Below are 14,528 nucleotides of genomic sequence, written 5' to 3'. Positions count from 1 at the left end.
CCAGATAAATGTATAGTAGAGTCTACTAAAGTTACTTATGGGTGAAAGGGTTAGTCAACCTATCAATTGTGGAACAGAATATTGTCCTCTTTGTCATCGATCTTTTCATCTCTAAAGGTCAATACAACCAATTTACATATTTATGTTTCTCTGCTGGTTAAAATGGAAATAGTCTGGAATGTAATAAAATATATATATCATACGGAGTAGACTACCTTGTCTTACCAGATCTGTACACTAGTAATTTCCTACAAGGTCTATAGGGTTTGTAGATTAATTAAGGACAGCAGGATATTTATTCTGTGGCTTAATACTGCCTCGCCAATGACCCCTTCGCAACAGAAATCTGCCTTAATGTGCCTCCCCAATGACCCCTTTGCACCAGAAATCTGCCTCGCCAATGATCCCTTTGCACCAGAAATCTGCCTCGCCAATGACCCCTTTGCACCAGGAATCTGCCTCGCCAATGACCCCTTCGCAGCAGAAATCTGCCTACAGGCCCAATGTCAGTACCCTGGGCCTTTTGGCGCCAATGACCCCTTCGCAGCAGAAATCTGCCTCGCCCAATGACCCCTTCACACCAGAAATCTGCCTCGCCAATGACCCCTTTTGCACCAGAAATCTGCCTCGCCAATGACCCCTTTGCACCAGGAATCTGCCTCGCCAATGACCCCTTCGCACCAGATCTCTGCCTCGACAATGACCCCTTTGCACCAGATCTCTGCCTCGACAATGACCCCTTCGCACCAGAAATCTACATTTTACAGACTGGTGGTAATTCATGATATCCAAAATACAGAACGAGTTTTACATATTTTTTTTTCCAACCAAAATTCTGCTGAATAGTCAGAATGGAAAATTTCCATAAATTGTCAGACAATTTAATCTCTTTTCTATGTTCAGCTCATATAATAGAAGCAATAACTCTCATTTTAGTTTTGTTTACGACTGCCTTCACTGTATCTCATTAGGACTAAAGTGCAGCAAGAAGATTATTTAACACATATGATCTTGATTTAAAACATTCTTAAAACGGTTTTAAACATTTAACTACCGTTTTTAAAGTAGAGGTTTCAAACCGAGGTATCTTTGTCGCTAATTTTTAGAATATCTTTCTCATATTTCTCATGAATAGATAATGCCATAATAACACATCCTATTTTGAAATAGATTTTGTACTGTACATGTAATTCAATGATAAAGAATGATCAGTGCCGTACATCACTTGTATCTAGGGAGACATATAGTTTCCCATTAACTTACACAAGCAGTACATAATAAGTTCACATTCAGCCACAAGCAAACTTACACAAGCAGTACATAATAAGTTCACATTCAGCCACAAGCAAACTTACACAAGCAGTACATAATAAGTTCACATTCAGCTACAAGCAAACTTACACAAGCAGTACATAATAAGTTCACATTCAGCCACAAGCACTGCAGATTTCATATAGAATCATACATGACATAAAGTACCTCAGTTATTTTATTTCAAGAAAGCTTCTCAATTTTTTAATAGATAGAAAAAATGCCTTAATTGTTTGAGTTCTTGGTTATCCAAAAACAAATTAACCTGTTCTAAAATTTGATCAACTATTTAAAAGATAATAAAAATTGTAAATGTTTTACTGACTCATTCCATATAGATATTATTTGAAATGGAAATACCTAATTTAACAATTAAATATTTAAAAGTTGTTTATTCATATGCACACATTTTCCCCTCAATTAAAAAAGAAAAAGAAAAAAATCCTAAGCTTATGGGGTCTCTAGATCTACAGTAAGTAAAACCAATTACATCTAGACTAATTACAAACTACAATGTATGTTTATCAACAAAGGCGGACTTGGATCAAACAGGGTCAAAACCACATGTTAATAGAAACATAAATTCTCATCAAATTAAGAGTTCAGACTGGGTCATGATCAAACACATGATAAAGAAACACACAGATACTCATCAGAGTTACAAGTTCAGACGTGGTCATGATTGAACACAAAGAAACATAAATACTCATCAAAGTAAGAGTTAGGATAATTGATCATTTGCTTCGTGACATGCTTACAGAACCTTTTAAGTGACTATAACTTGTAATCAATTCCAACGCCATTCTACAAAACAATAGAAAATAAAGTCGCAAGGAATATTGATACTTTGGCTGTAATTTCCTATTTAGCCAAATGACCTTTAGAAACAAACGATAGAGCTATATATCTGATCCCTTTGTAATTATCCGCTGACCGGCATAAAACAGTCTGGCCTAAGTGGTGACATGCTCTGGACAGTCCAAGCCCCTTCGATTACAATGCACTATACCAATAAATGATGAAAAATGAGCCCTAGGGATAAAAGGCATGGAAGCGGGCCACCCCGTAATTATACCAGGATAACAGCGAGATCAAGGGTCCAGATTGAGGTAGGTCACACGATCGCCTGGTCATTCCCTCCGAGAACATAAACCAAGTATTGAGTTTCTTGTCTTTTTTAACATCAGTGAAATTTCATAAGCTAAATTAGATATTTCATAGTAGAAGTATCTACCTATAATCATTTATGATTTAAGATTTAGTGATAAATGTATAACTCTTCCCTGAAAATATTAGGTACAAATATAATATTGATTGTGACATTAAATGAGAGTTGGTCTTATGTACTTATATGTAACAGGTATTTTCAATCATTTAAGCATGTAAAGTATTAACGACTTCCTTTAACCATTGTGGTTCTTTATGCAATTATAAATGGTTACATTTACCCATCCTTGCCATAAGCATTTTAAATTGGGCAACAGATTAAACTGAATTAAATCAAGCTTCCTCTCCTATTAAAAACATGAGAGAAGACCGACAAAACCTTTCAAGTTATACAATAGGAGATATCATATGCTACACTAATGTGTATCAGTGACAGTGAGATAGAGAACACCAGCAAGTGGAGCCAGACTCCAGCAGACAGTCTTAGATTAATACATTATGGTAGCTTTAATAAAGAAACGTACATAGTGTTGCTCTAAACTATGGATCTTTATTAAGGGTTCTTCGTCTTTCTGCTAAGTCATGGTGTAGTGTGTGCCACCATAGCATTCAAATCACTACTTCCCTCCAGAACTAGTCCAATTGTTACACTAATGTCTTCCAAAATGAAAAATAATGGCTGCCGTATACGCTATTGTTACAAGATTGTACGAGACCATTAATGAACAAAACAGAATTACTGCACCAACTTGATATATGAGTGGAGTAACATTCAAATTAAAAAGCAAATTTTCTTTTCAAATCACACTTTCATAGCATTTTGATTGAATAGAAACAAAAGGGTGTCTCAAATTTCTGAATTATGTTATATTTATAATTCAAATCTTGTTATAACACCTTCTTTCAATTCATGCAATTTCATGGTTTGGTGGTACGTGATAGTTGAGTTATAATCCCCAATACTCAAAATATAACTAGAGATGCACTCTGTATTGAAAACCGTGAATTATATCTTGAATACCCTTTCTATCTGAATGTTTAGACCACGATATGCAGTGGCTCAGAACTTTGTAAATTAGCAATGTAGAGCTCATAGTATACAGCCTTCCCATACAGAACAAGAGAATTGTGGAGGCAGAACATTAACAGGTATATGTCTGCCGGATCCACATGAAGTATCCAACAAGGCTCATTGTATAATTTTTAGTGATTAAAGAAGCTATAGCTAGATGAAAGAAAAAGTGGATGAACTAATCAACAAGAGGCCCAGAGGGCCTTTATCACTCACCTGAATATGTTTAAAAGAATTGGTATTTTAAGTAAAGATATATCACTCCATGATAAGTGCTGTAAGTAAATATGAAATTTCAGAAAGATCCATCCAGTACTTGAGATATATGAGATATACTTGAGATATGACCCTAGGGGTTTATACAAAATTGAGTCCCCTTGGCCAAAGGATGCTCCAGACTAAATAAGGATAAAATCCCTTAATCCCGATGGTCATTGAAGGATTTTAAAGGTTTTACCTCTATTTCTCCTATGGGGCCCCGCCCTTCTGTCCCCTGAGAGACCACACCCACTGCTTATACAAAATTGAGTCCCCTTGGCCCAAGGATGCTCCAGACTAAATTAGGATAAAATCACTTAATCCCTATGGTAGAAGAAGGATTTTAAAGGTTTTACCTCTATTGCCCCTATTGGGCCCTACCCCTCATATCCCAAGGGGGGCCACAACCAGCGTTTATATAAAATTGGTTCCCCCTTTACCCAAGGATGCTCCACACCAAATATGAACCAAATCCTTTCATTCCTACAGAAGAAGATGGATTTTAAAGAATAATTTGATACATATGCTTCCCCTATTGGGCCCCGCCCCTCAGCCCCCAGGAAGGCCAGACCCACCGTTTAAATAAAATTGGTTTCCCTTAACCCAAGGATGCTCCACACCAAATATGGACCAAATCCTTCCATTCCTACAGAAGAAGAAGGATATCAAGAATAATTTGCTATGTTTCCCCCTATAGGGCCCCGCCCCTCAGGCTAGGTTTATACAAAATGGGTTCCCCTTCACCCAAAGATGCTTCAGACCAAATATGGAATTTGCTATATTTCCCCTATTGTGCCCCGCCGCCAGACCCGAGGTGTATACAAAATTGAGTCCCCTTGGCCCAAGGATGCTCCAGACTAAATAAGGATAATAAGGATGAAGGTTTTACCTCTATTTCCCCTATTTGGCCCCGACCCTCTTTCCAAAGGGGGTCCACACCCACCATTTATACAAAATTGAGTCCCCTTGGCCCAAGGATGCTCCAGACTAAATTAGGATAAAATCTCTTAATCCCTACAGTAGAAGAAGGATTTTAAAGGTTTTACCTATATTTCCCCTATTGGGCCCCACCCCTCTGCCCCCAGGGGAGCCACGCCCACCATTTATACAAAGTTGAGTTCCCCTTGGCCTAAGGATGCTCCAGACTAAATCTTATCAAAATCTACTTGGCCGTTCAGGACTAGTAGTGTTTTAAAGGAAAAGTTGACGGACGGACGGACGACGGACACTGCTGTATGGCATAAGCTCACCATGGTCCTTTGGATCAGGTGAGCTAAAATTGTAGATGACTGGAGAGATGTTTGTAATTTACAATACATGAGAATGAAAATAACAGATAAAATCTGACAGATGGACAATCATGCTAACGAAGACAAACTTTTATGTTTAAAATAAGCTAAAGTATGTTGATACTCATGTAAAACTGAACATAAAAAATTTCACCTTCCCAGCATGTTTAAGTGTACCAAAGAGAATTTGTGGACAAAGTTTGGACAAACTTAAATAAAGAAAATTGCATGGGGCATGAAACATGGAAAAAATTGTGACCTTCTTCCTTCCCAAGAAAATATATCAAGTTTGGTAAACATAGATTAAAATAATATTAGTAAGCAGTTATATGCTCCAGCAACCTTTGGTATGATAAAATGAGCAAAGGACCATTACAGTAACTTTGCATATAGTGGGGCATGGACCTGATTTCAAAACACAGCTAGCACTCTGCCATCATAAAATAACAAGTATACCAAGTGAATAGCAAGTAAAGTAGCAAGAAATTGCTATGGGAAAAATCCTGTTGATGCCCAGTCAGTCAGTCAGCCATACAATGCCATACCATAGTATGTCTTAAATTTAATTGGCATCAACATTTTTAACACAGAAAGCAGCAGAAATATCCATGTGCTTACAGAATCCTTTCTTCTTTTTAACATCACAGGATTCCTTCATCAGATAAAATTCTGTTAAACATTCATCACTTTGTCTNGTCACGAAAATGGACGCTGATGACGATGTGTCGAGCCACCTTAAATACAACTTGTGCAAAATTCAGACATCCCAAAACACCAGTTAATACAATAAGCCTATGAAACGGACATGAATAACTAAAATCACAAACCAGTAATGTCGCACAATATACAAAGCTAACTGGCACAAATTTGTGAAAATCCATACATTTTCTATCAATAATTGAATTTCTACATCGTTACGTGGCAACACTGCGATAGGAAACTCTGACTTTATGTATTGGTGTATGTATAAGTAATTGCAGCATAGCCCCAAATGTCATTTGAATTTTTTCATGCAAACAAATAAAACGTGAAAACGTCTCTGATGGTATATTCAACCTACTACAATCTTATATATAGGTACAAACAAAAGGTAAGTTAGAGAATATAAACAACATTTACTTAATGATTCACATTTCTATTAACACAAGAATTCAATGGAATGAAATTTGTCTTGTTTGTCCCTGCTTTGACCATCAACAGCATTTAACCGGCCTAAAATGTATCAACTGTGAAAGTTAGGTTAGTGTAAGAATGACACTTTTCGCGAAATTGTGCTAAATGCAAAACTTTATGAAATTGGAATTAAAAATTAAAAATTAAAAATTCTAAAAAATGTCAAATAAAAGTGGTCTGTATCACTATACAGTAAGTATCACCAGGTATGTTACAAAACTGACTGTATCACATCAGTAATATTCATAGGTATGAAATAGTTAGTGATATGTAATGGTCAGTTAACTTAAGAGCATGGATCTTCCGCATCTTCCATTCAAGCATTTTAGCGTGTTTTAAGTGTTGTATTTAGTCATGTGCCACGCCTACGATACAATTATGGTGCCACGCCTACGATACAATTATGGTACACGCCTACGATACAAGTATGGTGCCACGCCTACGATACAATTATGGTACACAAGTACATACAGCATTAACCTGCATTATCATTAAAGGTTAATTTTGCCAAAAAACGTTAAGTACTTTCAACAATTTCTGTGTAAAACCTGCATTTTGCCAGCATTAAATTTTCCCATTATGAACCACTGTATATAAATGGGATGTTTGTTCATCATCTTTTCATGTCACAATGACATTAAGAGTAAATCAAGACATTCCAAATGACTTCGTCTGAAAGCATTCTTTAGGGTTTGGTAGCTTATTCATGATTTATTAGATAGGGTTAATGAAAGCTATCAACATAGAGAACAGTAAGAGTCAAAATCTATGGAAAGCATGATATGGGACGGTACCTATATGGGACCCCTGACTCTGTTCAAGATTTGTAACATAGAATAAAGAACACTTGCACTGAATATCAAAAGGACATGCAAGCACTAGTTTCCATTGTTGATTTACTGTTGATTTTTTTTTCATTAATGAAGATTGACCATTTAAGATTTACCGTTGAAAAATTACCTTTATAGATTTACCATTTAAGTCTTTCCCTTTAATGAAGATTTATTGCTGAAGATTTGCCCTGGACGTTTTATCGCTAAAGATGTGCCGATCTTGATTTATGAGTACAAATTTAACAAATTCTCCGATATCAGTTGAAATGTAAATAACAAAAAAATAAAAATGAAAAATTCCCAATGTACATTTCCCCAAAGAGCAATCTTTACAAAAATTTGGCACTGACTTTCACGAAACAAACATTTGCTACCATTTATGGTCCAGATAATGCCTGTTGTATTTCAGAAAGGCCAGACACCCTAGACTTGTAGGTGCCACAAAGATCACTGGGCTCAGAGATCCACTCACAGCCCTACATGAAGCCCAGAAGGTCACAGATGTATATCACTATCAGGTAATGTTTTAAGGTCAAGCTCCAGACCAACAATCAACAAGAGAGGCAGGTGAGGAAATGCTGTTCAATCCCTATATTTACATTTTTACTATAGAACAATTGTTTAATTTAATTTATTTTTTCTTCAATTATTTATTTATTTACTGCGTTTTGTATATGGGTCGTCCTTTAAACAACATTTGCGGCACAGTTCTATTTGAATAAAATTGGTGCCAATAATTAACCATAGTCATTTGAGTGTTTGACGCAGGGACATTCTCCATGTTATCCGAAGCGAAGCGACAAGACTCTCATTAAACAAGGTTAATCTATGACGTCATAAGTAAACCAAGTGTTACGTACGTCACAAGAGTTTTTTGCTTTCATACTCAAATGAAATGCATTCTGCTGGTATTGTTCATACAGTGGGTTGCAGCGCAAATGTAAATATAAGTTTATATTATATAAAGCAGCACTGCTTTATATCTTCCAAATATACAAACTACCAAAATGTTTGCCATAAATGACTTGGACAGAAAAACAATGAAAACCCCAAAAATTATGTTCCCCCCCCCCCATCTAAAATTTGAGGCCTATGAATGTAGAATTTTAAAGCCATTTCCTTGACAACTTAATCACCATCTCAAAATGTTTTCCAGTTGATTTAAAGCTAAAAATGCACTGATGAGTGAAAGGCCTCAAGCTATGGGTTCAATCAATACTGACACTAAATGACAGAAATCTGCTGTATTACTACATGCTCCACGTCCATCAAATTTATAAGTCTGTATAGCGATTCCCTAAGAGACCTTCAGACTGCCAACTCTATGATTCAAGGACTGTACCCATCCACTTAACATGACAATTTCCTCATTATTTCTCCAATTTATACCGTTCATTTGTTTTTTTGTCTTGTTATTTCTTTAGTCATACATTCACTATTAATGATATGCTCTAAGCTGCAAAAGTTTAGAGAAAAAAGCTTCGCCTCTGTTCGACCCATTAATGCTTATAAATCGATGATGTGCCGTAAGCATTGGGTCACCAATTATTTTTCATTATGATTGATTACTGTACAGCTGTTATGTTTTGCGGGTTTTTTATTTTCGCTATATTTGTGCTTTGACTAATATTCGCAAATTCTAAACACCAGCGAAATTGTTGAAAATGTTTACCACTTTTATGGACCTTATCACAACATGTTGAAAATTCTTATACCCAACGCTGTTATGCAAGCTTAAATGAACTCAAATCAGATTATCACCGGACAACTGGGCAGTCCATGTAAAAACAACACTTACATATAAGTGGCCCCATCAGGAGTTGATTAATTGATAACAGTTTACTCCTACAAACTACATACTCATTTGATTTTTTTTTCGAGTGAAGTCACAGGCGGATGACGACACTCAGGATCAGTGTTTTCAAACAGTTTACCTGTATTTCGAGGTTTAACCCTTAAATAATGACACTCAAAAAACCTTATACGACACATGGGATTCGGGTGCACAGAAAAATTTAACCCCAGTGTATATGTGTGCTGAATACGAAACTGCAAAATATTGACCCCACGAATTTAAAGCGCTATACACTACTTATCTGTGACCAAAACATTTCACATGCCATTGTACTTTTCGCTACAACAGCCCAACATACTACCTTTGTTTACATCTTCAATTCAAATGTTTTTGTTGACCTTTTAATTCTTAAAAACTGTTAACCTTATCCCTTGTACTCAATGAATATAAAAGTCCTAACAACCACTTTTGAAAAAGATTTAACAGGTCACTCAAAATTTTCAGTGTGGGTATAACCCTTTTTCAAAGAAGGTATTTGTGGTAATAAGGTAGCATACATCCTAAAATTCTCAAACGGATTCAGTGGGGAAAACATTTTCTCAAAAATAATAAAAAAAAATATCCAAAAAACATCAGTTATAACTTTATGATATTAATATGAAAATATTTTTCAAAATTTTGTTCACGTAATTTACCGTTTGTGTTAGATTAGTACCTAAAACAGAGCTTTAACTTTTCAACTTTTTAATGAGTATGAGTCGCAATGTTCCCCACTGTACCAATTCTTACAGGTAGTATCTGGTTTGGTGTAGTTTTCTCTGTAAAGTCTAACATGCTTCTAAGATACAACATCTATCACCAGACAAAAAAGAAACACTTTCCCCAAAAGCAGCCTTCTCATGTATATTGTGCTGGCATCCCCAAACCTAATTTCCGTTTTGCCTTTGCTCTCCCAGAGACTACAGTCGCCACCACTTTCTACACATATTCCCTGTGGTGTTGGAATAACAATTTACATATATATATAGGAATAATGTATTACACTGTAGCCGAGACTGTTCCACTACAGTCAAACCCTTTGTGTAGACATCTGTAGCCAACATTTGCTGACTATGGTTTTTAATGTGGAAACCCATTTACAGTAATATAATTTTAGCCCCCAATTAAATTTTAAAAACAATTATTTTGTTCGGAAGTATAAATATTTTTTAAGATGAATGAGGTTAGTTTTTTTTTTTCTCTCTGGACAGACAGGCATTTGTACCCAGAGGATAGAGACAGAGCAGATATTTTATTTATCCGAGAAAACATTGCTGTTTCTGTAACTAGAAATGAGGTAAAAAAAGGGAGACAATTAGGCCAGGAGAAATCAAATTAATGAAGCACATCTGAAATAGATTGATTTTTTTATTCAACAACAGCATCTGAGAAATGTCACAAATACTCTGGATAGCATTCTAGGGAGAAGACAAAAAAACAGAGAAAAGAATTAAAATTGATGTTTCTAGAATGTCGAGGTTTTACGTAGGCCGTCTAGTTCACACTTCGCAGTCGCTTTGTGTATCATTATCGGAGTAAGTAATCTAAAAATATGTGGAAATTTAAACAAATCTCTTTTCAGGACATCCTTTAATGGGTTAATGGACAATTTCTCTTTGGGAAAGAAAATGTAGCGACAACACCGAACGTGATTACAGATTGGCTGCGAGTGGAGATTACTCGTGGTAATTCCATCACACGGAGAACCAGATCACAGCACCTCTTCTCCTCACGTAGCTACCAACACTTGCCTTCCTCAAGGTGACAGAGTACAGCGGGGCGGAATAATATACGCCCGTCTAATGCCATATAGTGTGTACTTTCTTACATTGAAATAAGATCTGCATCATTCTAAGAGTGGTTAGCGGACATGCTATAAAAAATGCTGGAGAAAATCTCCATTAATGAAAACAAATTCAACAGTAAATCCACAATGGAAACTAATGCTTGCATGTCCTTTTGATATTCGGTGCGTTGAAATGAACAAAGGGCAATAACTTTTGCAACAATTGTCGAATCAAAATTCTTTTAAGGGAGACACAACAACATAACATGATTATTTAGCCTATTAAGTTTCAATGAAATCTGTCAAAAAATGTAGGAGGAGATCTCCAGACAAAAAATCAAATACTGAAATGAACAAAGGGCAATAACTTTTGGAAAAATTGTTGAATAAAAATTCTTTTAATGGAGACACAACTTCATGTCATGATTGTAATGTATACCAAGTTTCAAAGAGATCAGTCGAAAAATGTAGGAGGAGATTGCCGGACAAACAAAAGACGGATGGACAACTCCATACCATAATACTTCTGTCAAATTTATGCAAAAAAGTACTGTATAATACTGAAATTTTCAATACTGTTTAGACTTTTCCCACTTTTTCGTCCTTTGTAATGAGGGAAAATGTATTATTACAGAGAACTTTAGAAAGAAATATAATAAACATAGTAATCAGATGTGATGGGCAAAATACAAATATGGATTTTACTGGCATAGGGCGACACTTGGTAAGCAACATTTGGCTTTGTTTGTGCTCATAAAAACTAACAGAGAAACATACTTGTGATAAATTCTTCACGCCTTGTGACAATTCAGCACCTGGCCTATAATGATGCACAAACAAACATACAACCATCATGAACAAGACAAACACTTGTATTGTACAATGAATACTCTGTGATGAACTCAACTGTATGAGTTGAATAGACAAACACTAGGACAAGTACTGTATACCATGTGACAGACTCACCTGTACAAGTGGACACGACATATACTCTGTGACAGACTCACCTGTACAAGTGGACACGACATATTCTCTGTGACAGACTCACCTGTACAAGTGGACACGACATAAACTCTGCGACAGCCTCACCTGTACAAGTGGACACGACATATACTCTGCGACAGACTCACCTGTACAAGTGGACACGACATATTCTCTGTGACAGACTCACCTGTACAAGTGGACACAACATAAACTCTGTGACAGACTAACCTGTACAAGTGGACACAACATAATTTCTGAGACAGACTCACCTGTACAAGTGGACACAACATAAACTCTGAGACAGACTCACCTGTACAAGTGGACACAACATAAACTCTGTGACAGACTCACCTGTACAAGTGGACACGACATATATTCTGTGACAGACTCACCTGTACAAGTGGACACAACATATACTCTGTGACAGACTCACCTGTACAAGTGGACACAACATAAACTCTGAGACAGACTCACCTAGGCCTGTACAAGTGGACACAACATAAACTCTGCGACAGACTCACCTGTACAAGTACTAGTGGACACAACATATACTCTGTGACAGACTCACCTGTACAAGTGGACAAAACATATACTCTGTGACAGACTCACCTGTACTAGTGGACACAACATATACTCTGTGACAGACTCACCTGTAAGAGTTAACAAGACAAACACTAGGACCAGTTAATTACTCTGTGACAGACTCACCTGTACGAGTTAACAAGACAAACACTAGGACCAGGTATACCCTGTGATAGAGTCTGCCCATGATGTGCTTATCCTCATTGCTATGTCTTCCTCCCTACATCTTTCTTCCTCTCTGTTCATCGCACTTGGAACTATCTGCAATTTGGAACAATATGACATCAGGAACATGTAGGAGAATTGATATGCTGTGCTGATATCACAGTTTCATTGCAATTATGCATATATACAGTTGTGGGACCGCACAACGCACCAAAAATAGCGTGCGCACACCGGGCATACATCGTTCACACACCGTCCGCACATCGTCCACACATGGTGCGCACAACTGTGCGATTTAGCAATCATTCGCCCCGCTGTGCACTTCTCTCCGCACAACTGTGCGATTTGATATCATTTGTAGATCAAAATTACGAAATGACAAAAATACGGAAGGCTTGTATGCAATAATGTACACTGTGTATATATTTGTAATTTCTCATGACAATAATCAAGATTATACAATTTCACAATGCATGTTACACAGTATTACAGCGACCGTTAGGCTGTCAAGAATTGGTTTGGCTTTTTATCGTTCGCCCATCGTGCACACACCGTTCACACACCGTGCGCACACCGCACATCGTGTAACGCTGTGCGATCCCACAACTGTAATCAGTTGATTAAATAATAATAAAGCTCAATAGAAATGTTTTCTACAAGTTTATGTTGTAAAGCTGTCATTAGTCATCAAAGTACTGCAAAGGAATACACACCTACTGTTATTATAAAAGGCAGAAATTTTGGGGATACAGTTTCACTTATTTTCTGGATTGAGAAAAATCTCAGAAAAATAATCCTTGCAAAATGTAAGTTACAAAAGCAGCTAATAAGGTGATTGTCAGTATCTAATATTGACGTTGAACAAGTCTGCTTCAAATAGCAGTCTTGGTCAAGATCAGTCGTACATTAGCATTCAATTGAAAAGAAAATGTGTGTGCCAGGCTATAATTTACCAGTAGCCAATTACGTCTGGTTTACAATATTACCAATTTTAACAAGATGTTGCAGAATAATACAATATCAGCTTAAAATAGCATGTTATTCAACAAACAATCTTGTTAAGTCAGCATACAACACTTTATATCAAGATGCTCAATTGTTTTCTGCAATTTAACTGAGCTAATACAGTGAACATCACTTTTATGATTAGATTTTATTAACTAAATTGATGACACCTCTACATGGCAGGTATAAAAAACTTACGACAGCTTTGAAAGATACACTAGAACTGATGACACTTTGGAAGGTACACAAGAACAGATGACACATTTAGAAGGTACAAAAACTGATGACAGCTCTGGAAGATACAATAGAACTGACGACACATTGGAAGGTAAACAAGAACAGGTGACACTTTTAGAAGGTACTCATGAATGTATGCATATGAATAACACTCAGGCAACAGGCAATTTTGAAATATCATAATTACCTGGTAAAACTGGCATATTAAAGGGAGACAACTGTTAGTGTACAACAACCGATCAACATGCAAATTATAAACACAAAGTAAAGTTAACTTTAGAGCTGTTGAATTTCATGGAGTTACTTCCCTTGTCAAGGTAATCATCTCTCATTTTTATGCTGTGCAGTTACAACATTTATAGCTCCTTGACCCCTGTAAGTTTTGTTTCTTTTTGATTTTCGTTTTCAAACACTTAAGTTTCTAATCAATATTATTTTGCAAAATGCATTGCGAGATGTGATTTATATAGTTTTCTTCTAAATAAACTTTCCAGGTCTTAGTGTGGATAGTATTATATTTTAACCTGATGAAACCATTTACCTGAATACAACATACTACTGACGTATACATTATATATCAATACACTCCAAATCACAGTGGAATACCGGTATATCAAGATTTAATCCTAAGTACCTATGTATCCTGGTTTTTCTTTATTTTTATGAAACTTTGGCTACGGTATTAAAAATAAACAAAGGGCCATAACTGTATATAGTGGGGCACAAAACCTGATTTTAGCGCGAGCGATTCCGCCTTCCCAATATACGTAAATATGATAAGTATGGTCAACGTAGGTGAAATAACATGGAACTTATGCTCCGGACAAACTTC

The 14,528-nt window shown here is 36.4% G+C and overlaps 1 protein-coding gene across 2 annotated transcripts in view; it reads right to left on the bottom strand.

Annotated features, from left to right (window-relative positions):
* The window catches only part of LOC110464969 (protein crumbs homolog 1-like), an 80,172-nt gene that overhangs the window by 49,118 nt on the left and 16,526 nt on the right, over positions 1 to 14,528 (bottom strand). For both annotated transcript variants that reach the window (XM_021520492.1, XM_021520493.1), the window contains one exon: positions 12,416 to 12,550. In XM_021520492.1, coding sequence (XP_021376167.1) covers positions 12,416 to 12,476 — 61 coding nt within the window. In that variant the 5' untranslated portion in view covers positions 12,477 to 12,550. The remainder of the gene's footprint in view (positions 1 to 12,415; positions 12,551 to 14,528) is intronic.

This window comes from Mizuhopecten yessoensis, unplaced genomic scaffold (genome assembly GCF_002113885.1).
Source record: "Mizuhopecten yessoensis strain PY_sf001 unplaced genomic scaffold, ASM211388v2 scaffold11045, whole genome shotgun sequence".
Taxonomy (NCBI): domain Eukaryota; kingdom Metazoa; phylum Mollusca; class Bivalvia; order Pectinida; family Pectinidae; genus Mizuhopecten; species Mizuhopecten yessoensis.
The sequence above is the reverse complement of the archived record's forward strand: the minus strand, read 5'-3'. Positions and strand labels throughout refer to the sequence as shown.